Source organism: Eurosta solidaginis, chromosome 2 (genome assembly GCF_040869045.1).
Source record: "Eurosta solidaginis isolate ZX-2024a chromosome 2, ASM4086904v1, whole genome shotgun sequence".
Lineage (NCBI taxonomy): Eukaryota > Metazoa > Arthropoda > Insecta > Diptera > Tephritidae > Eurosta > Eurosta solidaginis.
Window position 1 is genome coordinate 294,035,072 of NC_090320.1, and position 16,852 is coordinate 294,051,923.

At 37.1% G+C, this 16,852-nt stretch overlaps 1 protein-coding gene across 1 annotated transcript in view; it reads left to right on the plus strand.

Annotated features, from left to right (window-relative positions):
- The first annotated feature begins 5,532 nt into the window (after positions 1-5,532).
- LOC137241900 (uncharacterized) overlaps positions 5,533-16,852 on the plus strand; it is a 41,467-nt gene continuing 30,147 nt past the window's right edge. The window contains exons 1-3 of the mRNA XM_067769255.1: positions 5,533-5,741; positions 10,088-11,020; positions 11,105-11,288. Of these exons, the coding sequence (XP_067625356.1) occupies positions 11,264-11,288 (25 nt within the window). The 5' untranslated portion in view covers positions 5,533-5,741; positions 10,088-11,020; positions 11,105-11,263. The remainder of the gene's footprint in view (positions 5,742-10,087; positions 11,021-11,104; positions 11,289-16,852) is intronic.

Below are 16,852 nucleotides of genomic sequence, written 5' to 3' on the forward strand. Positions count from 1 at the left end.
AAAGGATTGGTAAATTTTTGTTCGACTTATGGCATTAAAAGTATCCTAGACAAATTAAATGAAAAAGGGCGGAGCCACGCCCATTTTGAAATTTTCTTTTATTTTTGTATTTTGTTGCACCATATCATTAATGGAGTTGAATGTTGACATAATTTACTTATATACTCTACCAAGTTTAATCGCTTTATCTGTCTTTGGTAATGAATTATCGCACTTTTCCGGTTTTTCGAAATTTTCGATATCGAAAAAGTGGACGTGGTTATAGTCCGATATCGTTAATTTTAAATAGCGATCTGAGATGAGTGCTCAGGAACCTACACACCAAATTTCATCAAGATACCTCAAAATTTACTCAAGTTATCGTGTTAACGGACGGACGGACGGGCATGGCTCAATCAAATTTTTTTTGCGATCCTGATGATTTTGATATATGGAAGTCTATATCTATCTCGATGCCTTATACCTGTCCAACCAACCGTTATCCAATCAAACTTAATATACTCTGTGAGCTCTGCTCAACTGAGTATAATAAGTTACCCAAAACTATGCAACAATTTTGATTTCTTTGGTAATCAGAGAGTTAAATATGTTTTTCTACAAAAATTATGTAACAGTGTTTTTTTCGGAAGAAATCATAGAGCTAAGCTAAGCGATCATCAGCAACATTAATTGGCACTTAATCGCCAAAGCAAACCAAGTCCTGCTCGACCTGCTTCTCCCATCATGGTGGGGTCTCCACCTTCCTCTGCTACCAAACTACGATGTCGACTGAAATTCTTTCTTGCCGGAGCGTCTTCGTCCATGGGAAACGGTCAAAGTTCTAATATCAAAATTCTGAAGTCAAAATTCCGAAATCAAAATTCTGGGTCGCCAAAATTCTGGAAGTCAATATTCCGGAAACATGGCATGGCGTAGCCGGTGTTGGATCGGCTAAGGACTATTTTTTTAAAGTGCGGCAGAAGGCCGCCTACGCAGAAGCGTGTACTACGCAGAAGGATATCACCGTGGCGGTAGCCATGGTTATACCATACACCCGGACTTGGCATGTCGTACCCCAGGGTTATTTTTTATAAGCGCGGCCGAAGGCCGCCTATGCAGAAAGGTGTTCTACGCAGAATTACTCTGCATGGCGCAGCCGGTGTTGGATGGGCTTTTTCCAGAATATTGACTTCCATAATATTGATTTCTGGTGTTTCGACTTCCGGAATTATGAATGCAGAATTTCCAAAAAAGCAGAATTTTGACCCCAACCAATCGTCCATATAGCATAGCATGACCTAGCCAGCCAAGCCTTTGGGATTTTTATACGCTGCAATATCGTCATCTCTGCGTAAAGCTCATACAGCTCATCATTATACCCCCTTCGGTATTCGATGTTGGTAACATGGATAGACCATAATTCTTCCGGAGAACTATTCTCTTTAACACTCCAAGAGCCATCTCATCTTCTTTCGGCATCGTCCATGATTCCGAGCCATACATGAGGACAGGTCGTCAGGCCTACTAGTGCCACTTCTTGGAAGGAGTTAAAATAAAGTTCATACAACATTTTAATATATAAGCCCAAATGTTGGCAAAAAGTTTGAATTTATGAGCTCACTAGAAAGTCAAATATGTATAATAAACAAGTAAGGACGGGACTGTCTTCGACTGTGCCGTAGACTTCATACCTTTCATGAATGGGCCTGAACAATAATCTTATCCCGTTCGTAATCTCCAAATAATCGGATATATAAGATAAGAAATATATAGTGAGCAGATTTACATACCTAAACGATTTTTAAGATAAATATAAGATAAAAAATGGCAAAAAACCCCCTTATCTGAACGATCGGTTGTATGGGATATATATTATATATAGCTCCGATCGAAATGATTTTTACAGGAAATCTTCTATAATATATTAGAATATATATCACCAAGTTTCACATTTTTATATTGGAAACTAAGGGAGAAATGGCCAAAAAATTTTCTATCTGAACGATCGGTTGTATGGGATATAACTATATATAGCTTCGATCAAAGTGTTTGTTTCAGGACATCTTCTATGATATATTAGAATATATACCACTGAGTTTCACGTTTATAATTTGTAAATTGCGACATGAATGACCAAAATCGTCTTATCTGAACGACCGGTTTTATGGGAGATATATGTTATAGTGGTCCGATCCTACCGGATCCCACAAATGTCTAATATAATACAAAAATACATCCTTGTGCTAAATTTCATTGAGATATCTCAAAATTTGAGGGCTAGTTTGCGTTAAAACAGACAGACGGACGGAGAGACGGACATGGCTATATCAACTCAGTTCGTCGCCCTGATAAATTCGGTACATTTAACGGTGAGTCGATATTCTATACTTCTCAACGTTACAAACATCGGACCAAAGTTAATATACCATTTCATGTTCATGAAGGGTATAAAAATGAGCCCAAAGTATGGGAGCACGATGCAAATCGGATGAGAAGCTCCACTTAAAATCTCTTCGTAGGTTATCGCGACTTGGATTTATTTTTATTTTAACAAAAAGTTATACCCAAAGTATGCACCAAATTTGGTTTTTTGAGCTTTTTGGAGGGTTAAAATAATACTAGCGGAGAACTGTTTGCCAGTGCATTATTTTCAGAAGAAATCTTAAATATACAGCGTTAGAAAACATGTTATGTAAATAACTGAGCGCTCCAAAATATTCAACAGATTTGATTTTTTGAGGTCTCTAGAGGGTTAAACATATTTTTTCAAAGAACTATTTAACAGTATTTTTAAGGAGAAATCTCTATATGAAAAGTATTCAAAACATTAAAGAATTGAGCCCGAAAATATGCAATACATTTTTCATACATTTCCATATTGACATTTACTGTGTGCCAAATCTCTACTGGGAAATTCCTACAAATAAAAGTTAATGCGTATGGTTGTGTATTTGTATATGTGTTAGTTTTTATTTACACACAAATTTGTGCTATGTGCACGTATGACTTGTAGTGTCAAAACAGTTGTCATACGAACATTTTACATGCTTTTGCACACAAACAGATAACAAGAACCTCGAAATGTCAAATACTTAAACCGGAGAATTGATGCCACACATGAACGAGCAGAGGGGTTAAAAGTGGGTGAAGAGGCGAATGATGATAAATAAAAGTTTATAAACCAAATACGCGGCGTCAATGAGCGAGCTGCCTACAAGGTACGATTGCTTTGCTCGAGAGCATGCTGCTTCTACTTGCGCGCAAGTTTATCTCAACAGTTTATTCTTACTCTCCTAAACTCGAGCTCTCTGCCACTCCAGTCCATTTTTGGAGTTACATTCTCTTTACACAGTTTTCTCCCTGCAATTGCGACTGCCTGGAAAGTGTGTAGAATGAAATGTAGCTTGTAGTGACAAGCATGCGCTCTCACGCATTTTGCGTGGATTTTTCATAGCATACTTCCAGGCATTCTGACACTTTTTGCATACTTGGTTGTGTTTCACATTTTTTGTTGGCGCTATTTATAGCTGTCACTTATATGACAATTCGGCTGTGCTCGAATTTTTATTATGCCGTATGTAGCAGCTGATTTGCTCACGCACACACATATGCACACACATACGCACTATAATCTCTATGAGAATTATCATTAAATTTTTATACCTTTCATGTACATGAAACGGTATATTAACTTTGGTCCGATGTTTGTAACGTTGAGAAATATAGAAGATATAATCACCATTAAGTGTACCGAATTGATCAGGGCGACGAACTGAGTTGATATAGCCATGTCCGTCTGTCTGTTTGCTTGAACGCAAACTAGTCCCTCAAATTTTGAGATATCTCAATGAAATTTGGCACAAGGATGTATTTTTGTATTATATTAGACATTTATCGGATCCGGTAGGATCGAACTGCTATAATATATATCTCCCATGCAACCGATCGTTCAGATAAGACGATTTTGGTCATTCCTGCCGCAATTTAGAAAGTATAAACGCGAAACTCGGTGATATATATTTTAATATATTATAGAAGATTTTCTGAAAAAATCACTTTGATCGGAGCTATATATAGTATATATCCCATAAAACAGATCGTTCAGATAGAAAGATTTTTGGCATTTTCTCCCTTAATTTCAAATATAAAAACGTTAAACTTGGTGATATTTATTCTAATATATCATAAAAGATTTCATGAAAAAATCATTTCGATCGGAGCTATATATAATATATATCCCATACAACCGATCGTTCGGATAAGGGGGGGTTTTTGCCATTTTTTATAATATTATCTTAAAATCGTTTAGGTATGTACATCTGTTCACTATATATTTCTTATCTTATATATCCGATTCGGCACAGCCGAAGACAGTCCCGTCCTTACTTGTTTCTTGTTGCTTTTTGGCTGCGTTCCTTTTTGGCTCAATCTCTTTTACGCTCTTTTGTCTGTTGGCCGATGAACTTTGACTTTTTTTGCTTTAATTTCATTTTGCTGATGCTGTGCGCACTCAAGTGTGTGTGTGTGTGTGTGTGCGTGTGTTTGCTCGCTTCTGCTATGAATGAAAGCCACTTTCTTTTCTTTCACAGTTCCAGCATCACCGTCATCCAGTGCAGTTCTGACTACTATTCACTAAGCGCGTTCCTGCGTTTCCTTTTTGTGGCCCTTCACAAGGGCGTATTGACTTTTGTACAAAATTATTTTCACACAAAGCAAACACACACATATTATATATACACTCAGCTAAAGCTTTTTGATTATATCAAAGAAAAAAATATGTTAAATAAGAGTAAAATTAAGTTAAAGAAGAAAAAAAACTAAACGAAAAAGCCAGAAAAGTAAAACGTAAACGAAAACTCATCAAACGAATTATTAACTTCAGGCCGTCGCATATATACGTAGCATACTTTTAGGTACAATTTGCTTATAAGTTTGTGAAAAAAGGTGTGAAAGTGGAAAAAGTTAAGTCTTTTAAGTGCGAAAAAATGTGAAAGCAGTTATCCGTCGTTGAAAGCAGCTCAAAATTAACTAAACATATTTGGTTTAAAAAAAATATCTGGTTTACATAAATTCGAAACAACAACAACATTGTAAATGCATTAGTGTGTAGTATTAACGCAGACAATTTGTTACATGTGTGAATATGTTTTTTGTGTTATTTTTTCTAAAAAAAAAATATTTGGCCAAGAATATCGATTGATGGCCTTGCATAAGTCCAGTTTGGGTGAGTGTGCCACATTATCTGCGAAAATACAAAAATACATTGCATACCTACAGGCGCACAAACTTAGATGCTCGTTTGCTTGCTTGCGTGCGCTTTCATGTGTGCGTCTACAAAATTCTGCCATATGTGCGTGAATGTATGTTTGTATATATGTATGCCGTGCGTATATTTACGAATACGCTTTTGTGTGCAGAAAATGTATAGAATAGATATTTAAGAAGAAGGTTGCATTGCAATTTTTCGCAGATTTTGTGTTAGTTAATGCAGCACAATGGAAATAGCAGCAGCAATACAAATAACTGCTGCAACTAAAATAGAAACAACAAAAATAGAAATAGCAAACATAGGTACAACAACAAAATGAACAAATTGTAGAGCAATTGAAAAATAGAGCTAAGGCGTCCAAAAAATCAGTAGAACTAAAGCAACGACGTCACCAGCAGCTGCAAATTAACGATATTGGAGAAGAAGAAGCAGATGAATGTCAGAGCTAAGTGCCATGAGAAGTGCGACAAATAATCGTAAATACAAGTGAATAGTAAGTGTATTTAGCTTTTAGCTCCAAAGTGCAATAAATACAAGTGCTTTTCAAGAGCCTTAAAATAAATCAAATTCCAAGGCAAAGTGAAGTGTATTTGAAATTTTTTTTACGTATGTAAAGAAGTAAGTTTTGCTAAAGCCTGAAACAGGAATTAGTAAGGATCAGGCTGACTTCTGCTGTGGCAAATTTGGGGATTTGTTTACATCGAAGCAAACAGTTGCACAGAATTGTTGCTATTGAGAGTGGTGATAAATACGAAGTTTTTGGGGAGTGCTATTAATGTAGAAAGTTCTTTGTTATATATAGATCTAGGAAGCTGTTGAGCTAGTACCTTTAGATACTAGCAAAACTATCTTGTAAAAAATTTGATATCACCACTTTATATCCTGTGTATCATCGCATCACGAAATACGCAACGAAGGTACGTAAAGTAAAATTTTAGGAAGAATAATTTTGTAGAATATTTTAATACCTTACCTTTTTCACTAAAGAGTTTTTTTGTTCCGTACGAATTAACTTATAATAAATCGATAAGTTTTCAGTAACAAGGATCACTTTTCGAAAACAAATTCGTAGCACTCCGAAAGTAAATAGGTAACATTTTGATAACAAAGTGATAACTTTTATAAAACATAACGAAATATTTTCGATAATATATCCATAATAAACCTATAACTTTTCTGAGGTCGCATCAGCGTTAAATATTCTTAAAAAAATATTCGTCGGAAAATTTCACTTAGAGTACCCTCGAACTGCTTTAGACCCCGTTTTGCAACTGCTTCCGATCGACTTGCATATACTTTGTACATCGTCACAAACCGCACTGAGACTCAGGGAGTCTGGGTGTTGGAAGGATACTCAGCAAGGGCATAGTAGTATCCTAAAGAAACTTCCGGATGGTACATGTAGTTACGAGACAGATTACTACCCTCGCAAACTGAACTTTGAGTACGGTTGTAATACCGTCATTCCAAGCAGGAACGAGTGGAAGAGAAACCCCAGCATAAGGGTCGACCACATCCAAATCTACACTGACGGCTCCAAGATGGAATCGGGAGTGGGGCCGGAGTCTTCTCTGAGTCCGTAGATTTGCCCGCATCATTCAGACTCCCATCGCACTGCAGCGTGTTTCAAACAAAAATCCTCGCGATTTGGCAAGCCTGCAAATCACTGGAGGGCTTGAATGTAACTGGTAAAGTTTGCATCCTGTCGGATAGCCAAGCAGCGATAAAAGCGCTTTCTTCGCAACACATTAACTCAAAATTAGTGTGGGCTTGTAAGCAACTCATATCGCAGTTATCCACCAATCTAAAACTATGCGTTATATGGGTCCCTGGTCATAGGGGGATAGAGGGTAACGAGAAGGCCGACGAGCTGATACGCAGGGGCTCATCGGAGATGAACGAGGAAATAACCAGTGTCGAAATAGGCATACCATTAGCAGTAGCCAAGGGAATATCCAAAGCTTCTACTTGAAGAAAGCACAAACAAAGTGGAATAACATTACCATTATCAAAATCCGTTTGGCCAAAATATGATGGAAAGTGGACGAGAAGTTTTCTGAAAAAATCCAGGACTAACACACGCAAGCTCATAGCAGTCTGCACCGGTCATTGGGCAGTAGGTACGCATGCGGAAGAGATGGGCATTCCGTATAATGACTACTAAAGAAGCTGCAAAGTTCGAAATGCCAGGGAGACAGTAGAACAATTTTAGGGTAAATGCCCGGCTCTAGCTAGAGCCCGACTAAGGTTCCTTGGAACCCCGTTTCTAGAAGACCGAATATTCTTAATTTTATCAACAATTCTGGCTGGTTTTAATACATTGATCGTAACATTCCGTAGGTTTTTAGACGAGTTACATGGCATCAAAACGGCTTTAAATAGCTACTTGGGCGACCAAGGTCGCAGCCATTTCACCTACCTACCGTCGAACGGAAGCCTTGTACGAAGAAAGTGAGAAAAGGAACAATAAAAGAGAAAGAAAGGCCTGCAATTATGCAACTATTTTTTTATCATTCTTATAATGACTTCGTTTTCTTTCACAGCTGCAATTTTGACTAACCAGCCTACAGTCTCCTCTTTCTAGTGATAATATTAACTTTGTTAATCTAAGACCTGCACATGATATTCGACACTTTGCACCTTCGCACTTGGTTCTACGCCTTTTCTGCTTATTTTTTATCATTTGCAGCTTGCTTTCTTTTAATCACGCTTAATTATATTGGAGCGTCTACATTATAAGCTTCGGGCGATGGGTCCTGTTTAGCTAGTTTATCCGCTTTTTCATTTCCATCTATTCGTGTATGCCCAAGGTTCCAGAACAGATGAATATTTCTCTATACACCGATTTTACTTGAGGCTTCCTACACTCTTTTAGATCTTGTGATTAGCAATTAGGGCTGTTGCTTGTTAAAATTGACGCGGCTGCAGTTTAAGTTATTTCCCTCCAGTATTTCTACTGCTTTGGTCACGGCTACTACTTCTGCCTGAAAAGCATTACAGTGATCTGGCAGCTCTTAGAGCTTATACCTAAACTCTTTAGTGATGACGTCATTAAAAGTGCAAAATGCTGGACTGAAAATTGATGAAGAGGTGACTGCTTCACTGATACTAGCAGGCCTGCCGGATGATTTTCGTGCTTTGGTTTTAGCTATCGAGAACTCTAATCAAAAGCTTACAATTGATAGTGTCAAAACGCTTTTATTGCAAGAGGCAAAATTTGATAAACAAGAGTCTGAAAATGCGCTTTACATAAAGAATAAAAAGAAAACAACAAAATTCCTCAGATGCCATAATTGCAAAGAAGAAGGTCATTTTGCAAGAAAATGTCCCAATAAAAGAAAAAGTGGCAATACTCACACAAAAGGTGAGAAAATTCTATTTGCTTCGTTGCTTTCGCATGACAGCCGCACAGCTGATTGGTATATTGATTCTGGCGCAACCGCACACATGACACAAAATAAAAACATTATTTTCACTTCGGCAATTCAGGAAGCAATATGGCTTCAAAGATTTCATCAGGAATTGGAAGGTACAGAAAAACCATTAGTACTTTACTGTGACAATAAAAGTGCAATACAAATCGCAACGAATAATTCATACTCGCCCCGTACGAAACACGTAGATATCAAAAGCCACTTCATTCGACAACATCTACAAAATGGAAAGATCATTCTCAGCTATATCTCAACAAACGACATGGCAGCTGATATTCTAACGAAAGGAGTAGTTAAGAAAAAGCACACATATCTCTCAGAGGCTATTAGTATCAAATCTGTAAAATTTTAAATCATAAACTGCTTATATATGTATATATTTAGCTATAAACCTCTTTGTATACATTATTTAAGAGCGTCATTCAGGAAAGGTGTTATGAATTCGTATTTATAAGGAATGACCCTCTACAACACAATACAACTCTGTCTTACTTCTATATGTCAAATAATAAATATATCCTTTACTTCCGGTTGAATTACAATTGAACTAAGTTGATACTATTTTCACACGCTGCGAATATCGGTTTGTATATAACACATCAACACTATGCCCCTACCAAATTTCACAAGGATTGATACATTTTTGTTCGACTTATGGCATTAAAAGTATTCTAGACAAATTGAATGAAAAAAGACGGAAGACCTGTTTTGAAATTTTCTTTTTTTTGCATTTTGTTGCACCATATCATTACTGGAGTTGAATGTTGCAAATTTTTATTTAGCACACATATAGTAATAGGAGTAACGTTCCTGCAATATTTCATCACGCTATCTTAAACGAATGCCAAATTACAGCTTGCAAAACTTTTAAATTAGCTTCTTTTAAAAGTGGAAGGTGCCACGCCCACTGTCGAAAATTTGCTAGTTTTCTATTCTGCGTCATAAGGTTAACCCACTTACCAAGTTTCATCGCTTTATCCGTCTTTGGGAATGAATTATCGCAATTTTTCGGTATTCCGAAATTTTCGATATCGAAAAAGTGGGCATGGTTAGAGTCCGATTTTGTTTATTTTAAATAGAATTCTGAGATGAGGGCCCAGGAACTTACATACCTAATTTCATTAAGATGCCTCAAAATTTACTCAAGTTATCGTGTTTACGGACGGACATGGCTCAATAAAATTTTTTTTCGATAGTGATGATTTTAATATATGGAAGTCTATATCTATCTCGATTCCTTTATACCTGTACCACCAACCGTTATCCAATCAAAGTTAATATACTCTGTGTGCAAAGCACGCTGAGTATAAAAAGCAGCATATTTATGTTAAACGTGCATACAAAGTTGTTAAAAAAATTCAAGCAACTTTACAATACGTAATAAATTAACAAAATGAATTTGCAGTCAATCAAAGATAACAACAAAAAAATGGTAAATTACCATAAAAAACACCGATACTGTCACTTTGTCAAATTGTTTAAAATGACAAGGGAAACAATTTTTAGACTTAACAATAAAATTGCTACAAAATATCAATAACAATAGAAACAAACCACAATAACAACAGCAAGAAACAAAAAGCGTACATAAAAAACCCAAAAGAACAAATAGACATCATAAACTTACCACATCATCATCATCATCAGCAGAAATTGCTATTAAATTGCACAGAAATATAGAACACAGAAATAAAGAGTGAAAAGCTGCCAAAAACAAAAACTGAGACACAATCACACATACATGAAATTACGCACACACCAATAGATATGAGCAATGAAAGTTTGAACACGTGAAAACCAGCGCCGAAAACAAAGATGAAGGCAAGTTTGTGAAAAGCCAGGAAAAATAATACAAAAGTGCCAAAAGAGTAAACTAAACAAAAACAAAAAGAACAAACAATAGCTAAAAGCAAAAGCCAAAAGATTTATTACCATCAAATATTAAAAGTTGCCAAAGACTTAGCGTCGCATTTTTGACATTTCAAAATAACTACATATGTACATAATAAATAAATAATAATAACAACAAAAAACAACAACAACAAAACCGTATACACTTGACAAAAGCATTAACAAGTACCAAATAAATAAAACTTAGCGAGCAGAAAAACACAACGCAGACGAAACGGTGACTGGGTCACATACTAACATTATTTCGCATTAAAAGCACATTTTTGTTGTTGCTCTCACAGATCAGCTTGACAAAAGAGCTTACTTAGTGCGTCGAGCCATTCAGAGATTTGCCTTTCATTGTGTGCCAACTTAATGTGATGGCGTGACGGAAGCAGTGGCTGTTGCGGCGACAGGATACAAGAAATTTAAATAAATTGCTGAACTTGTAAGAATCACCAATATATACAAACATACATATATATATATATATAAGTTTGTATTCTCCCAACAATTGCCATCATACTATAAGAACGACAACAACTACAATTACATCATAATCAAGGCATAATCGCATACAGCAGGCATTCTTCACTATCCTTCGGTGGTGCAATGTTGTTGTGAAGCTGGCAGGGGTACACAGCAATCAGCGGCAAGTGAAAGCAGTTGGCAGTGCAGACGTGAAAAAAGTATGGCTGTGACGATGCGACCAAATGGTAAGTTATGTTGTATATAAGGGTGACCAATTTTTGGTAACTTTTTCCTTTTACTGCTTATACACACACAAAAGCAAATACACTGTGCAACAATTTGAGTATAATTGTCTTGTGGCGGAGCAATTTATACTCTATACAATACTCTAAATAAAACCCCAAGCCGTTTTGTCTAAATTGATTTTATATTAAGTGAAAACAAGTAAGAACGGGACGTGTTCGGCTGTGCCGAAGACTTTATACCTTTCATGAAAAGGGCTGAAAAATAATCTTATTCCATTCTTAATATCCCCATAATCGGCTGTATAAGATATGAAATATATAGTGAATAGATGCGATTTTTAAGATAAATATTAAATAAACAAGTAAAGGTGTCTAAGTTCGGGTGTAAGCGAACATTATATACTCAGCGTGAGCTTAAATTGTACATTTCATTTCAGATAAATTACTTTCCTATATAACACGTGGCACCGCCCGTTTAAAAAAAATTTCTCCCCTTTTCCTCTTACAATAAAACTTGATAAGTGAAATATCATTGATTCAAAACTATTTTTTGCTAAGTTATAGCTTATTGTTCTAGTCTACGACCCTTTTAAACTTATTTCATATATAAGTTGCCGTGGTCTTTAAGCGATCCCTTCCATTTTTACTAGAAATATATTCCGCTATAAGGAAAATATGTGTACACAATTTCATTACGATATGTTAATTTTTCTTCGAGTTATGGCTCCCGAAACATAGAAAATTGCTTAGTCATAAAAGGGGCGGTGCCACGCCCATTTTTTAAATTTGAAGTTTTTCTTATTTATTGTTATAAATCCACTTGGAAAATGTAATACCATTGATAATAAGCCCTTTTTTGCAAAGATATAGCTTATTTTATTCGTTTACGACCCTTTTAAAAATCTCCCTAACCGATTTCGTAAATTTTTCTTCAAAGCATTCCCATAGTAAAGGCAATCTTTCTGCCGAATTTTGTTACGATAGGTCTAACGATTTTTGATTTATGATTAATAATATTTGTAAAATTGATTTTATCGCAAGTGGGCGGCGCCACGCCCATTTTAAAAAGTTTTTATCAAGAGTCTCAATATCAGTTCACATGTCAAATTTCAACGTTCTAGGTGTATTATTTACTAAATTATCAAGTTTTTTTTTGTTTTCTAAAATTATATATATATATAAAAAGTGGGCGTGGTTATCATCCGATTTCGCTCATTTTCAATACCAATCTATTCTGGGTCCAGATAAGCTAGAGTATCAAATTTGGTGAAGATATCGCAATATTTACTCAAGTTATCGTGCTAACGGGCGGACGGACGGACGGACGGACATGGCTCAATCAAATTTTTTTCGATACTGATGATTTTGATATATAGAAGTCTATATCTATCTTGATTCCTTTATACCTGTACAACCAACCGTTATCCAATCAAAATTAATATACTCTCTGTGCAAAGCACGCTGAGTATAAAAATAGGTAGATGCTTTGTGTGAGGGTGCAAAGTTTCACGTTCATGAAATAGCTATGAGCGTGAATCAGTTATTTATACAGAATATGATGTAAACATAAGCATTCGCTGAAATTTGAAGCTTCTTGCAGTGAAAATGGGGCAGTAATTACGAAAAGCTTCTTACCTGAACAATCGTTGTGGGGTATATATGCTATATATATGACCGATCTCATCCATATTTTCAGACAACAATATGTGAATATGCAAAAGTATATGGTGAAGTTTGAAGTTTCAATCTTATAAATTGAGGAGGATATGACAAAAAACCTCTTTTCTGAAAAATCAGATGTAGGGGGGATATATGCTACAGTGGTCTAACCGGACACCTAAATAATGTCTTAGCACTTACAATTTTGAGATTCGTGACGAATTCAATATTTTATTTTATTTTATTTACATGAAAGGTATAAAACCGGTTAAAATATATATATTTTTAGTAAACTAAATTGTTGCATACTTCAAGGCGAAAAATTTAATTTTTTCGTTTCTCTAGCTCCTACGTATTTCGTGCAAACATTTTCTCTAAAAGCACCATAAGTTAAAGTTCCTCTATCTGGGAACCAGCATTAGCAGCGAAAACAGTGGGAGCTTAGAAATCATTTAGAGAATAGTTCTTGATATTTAGCGCATCTCTGGGTGGCGTGAGCAAATGGAAAGTAAAGTTTTCTTTCGACGAACCTAAATCCCAATTCGCGAGTCGCTCATCATGCCTGTTTTAACGGCTTGTGAGATAGCGTCTCTTGTCGGAGGGCTACAGCAAACTCAAATTCCAACTCTGTGACATGCGCTCGTCTAACAATACTTGGATGCGCGCTTTTAATGAGGTATACATGACTATATACATATGTGACCTGGAATCATGAAAGGGACCTATTGTGCGAAAACATGTTTTCGAGAAAAACGCGTTTAAAGCTTTTGTTTAGCTTGACTCTGTGTAGCGGCCGGCTGTTGTGAACGAATTTTGTATTTAACGTTTAAGTAACTTCCCGATAAGTTACAAGCTTGAAACTTGGAATATAATTCACAATCCGATGGCAATGCAATAATAAGAAAAAAAACTCCGATAGGTGGCGTATGGATTGAAATATTTCAAAAAATCGTATTTGTGGTCCGATTTGGCTTTAAATGCGATTTGTAAAAAAACAATGAAAGATAGAAAACTACGGTTTGCTCCATTGAAAAGAGCGTTAAATTTCCTATAAGAATCACTCAAAAAGTGAACAACGATATTTTCGCACAAAAGGTCCCTTTCATGATTCCAGGTCACATATAACAATTCACAGACGGGTGGCGGAATGTATATTCCTCATGACCAATGGGGTAAAGGGCTCGTCATCGTACTAGCTATGAAGGGAAATGCTCCCTCCACAACTTAACCTTATTAAGTACGTCAGTAACCAGTTCACAACTATCAGTCCTGCAGGTACCATCTACGGCCTTAACAACTTCTGTCACCCGCAAGAGTTTTTGAACAAAAAGACAAATTTGGATGTGAAAAAGGTACTCCTATTTGAAGCAGAAGCAGGGAGAGACCTCCACTGAGTTAGGAGAGACAGTTGGGAAGAAATTTATAGCGTTTTCTTTTCTGCAAAATGCAAAATGTCTCTTTTTGTAAGTAACGAGATGAGGATGTTATTCAAAGGTAAATATTTTGTGAAAGGAATACACACGCACTCACTGGAAGCTGACTAGAGCCAACAGGGCGACACTATTTTTAGAAAAGAAAACGCAACTAATATGTTTATGTACTGCAAATTAGCGTTGGTTATTGCGAAACAATCATTACTGGATTGAGTTTTTCTCGACAAAGACAACGTTATTTCACCAGCGGTTACGAACATCCTATGTTCGCTGGGAGTGGAAGAGCCCCTTGTGGAACACAATCTAAAAAGAAGAACAATTATTTATGAAATGTGCAACTCTTCACTAACAATATATGCCAGCAGAGGAACAACCAAGGGTGTGTTTTTTCTGCTCTACTATGGAACCTGATGGTCAATACTCTTTTATCTAGGGTACAGTATACCGGCTTCCAAGTCATTGCATATGCTGCAAGCACGGCTACTGGCAAACACCTTCCGGTGCTTAGCGAACTCTTGCAATATGTACTGAATCCAACAAAAGCTTGGTCTACGGAATCTGGACTCAGCATCACCAGTGAAAAAACTAGATGGTGCTAAATGGGAGGGCAATCAAACTCTCCACCGAATTGAAATATCTCGGCGTTCTAGACAAGAAGCTATACAGGAGGCGAAATGTAGAAGAACGCACCACATGGTCAAAGCCAATGACGATGACGATGTCAAATATACTGTCCAAATTGACTCCAATTAGCGCTTATGCGCCGTTCTGTTACCACAAAATCGTGAGTTAACCAATGAAAGGGTATTGTAAGAAGACTAGTAAATATTTTCACGCTCTTCAGGGAAAACGCGTCCCCCTATATCCATCCCGTGGAGTTTATAAATTTAAGAAGGCCTCCCGGCCTAACATCCTTGAGTTCTGGGAGGCTTTCGAAAAAGGCCTTTCCAAGGAACTTTATTCTGATTCGACAGCGTGCTCGGCATTCGCACAGCAGATGCTTAATCATTTCCTCCACCTCCGGACGCTTGCAGCTGCGACAGGAGGTATTGTGTTCCACTTCCATCCGTGCCGCATGTACGCCAATTGTGCAAAGCCCCGTGAGCACAGCAACTACTCTGGATATATCCCTTCTGCTCATCTTAAGGAGAGCTGCCGATCGTTTTTCTTTAAGTATATAGTGGCCACATGCTCTTGGACACTCTACAGGTCCGCAGCCGATTCCACCTACTGTTGGCCTCACTCAGCCAGTACTGGGAGATGCGACCCTTGATGGCTCCCAGGGGTGCAAGGACCTCCTTCGCTCCTGAGACACCAAGAGCCGCTCCACGCCGTGCCAGCTCATCCGCCATCTCATTACCTGTATGTTTCGATGCCCCGGCATCTATATCAGGGTAACGATCTGCCGGATCGCCAAATTCATGGCGCTCTCCCTACACTGCCCAACCAGGTTTGATGATATCGTCTCTGGCCCGAGTGCCCCAAGAGACGCCTGCTTATCGGAGAAAATGTCCACCCTTTTACCGTTACCATTGATATCCATTAACGCTTTACACACCTCTTGGATAGCGAAAATCTCAGCTTGAAACACGCTTACCAAGTCGGGAAGCCGCATACATAAGGAGGTGGGCTGGACAGTCGCAAATACTCCCGCTCCCACTCCGCAAGCCATTTTAGAACCATCCGTGAAAACCGAGATGTCGAATCTCTGAGTGATCCCCACATCTTTCCAATGTTTGCTTGTGGGGAAGAGAATTGTGTAATTTGTGTCGAAGACTTTCCTTGGACATATGTAGTCCATTTTTGACAAGGTGCGGGAGTCGTTAATATTGATACGACGGCAGATCGTTGAACTTTCCCTAGCATGTTAATTATGTATTTCACCACTACCGCCTTGCACCATACGAATACCCCATATGTCAGAATTTTTCGAATAACTGCCTTATACATCCATGCCATGAGGTCTGGCCTCAGACCCCAATATACATACTCCTTTTGTGGGTGTCATTGTTATCTTTCGCAAACCCTACTACAAACCCTCATAATATGATATAATTTTCATATTATCCATCTTGGAAGCTGCCACTAAAGATAACTTGACAAGCCTGCCTTTTTTATTTTTTTTTATTTCATATATCGCTTACAAGTGCTTCTTGTTCTTCTCAGTACGTCCATGACAGCCGCCAAAAGCAAAATTTACGGAATTCATGAACTCATTATTTGTTTTTGGCGAATTTTTCTGGTTGTTATGTTTGGCAGGTCAGTTGGTTATTTGTTGCTTATATATTTACTTTTTTCATTATTGTCGTTTTTGTTGTTGGCACAAATGTAATATAATAAATATAATGCTCGTTTATTTTATTCAACGTGAAAAATGTCGAGTCCTTGATTTGAAATTTTCTTGTTGCTATTTATTTATGTTTTATATAGCATTGAGTATAACAGTAAACATACTTCACTTACTTTACTTTA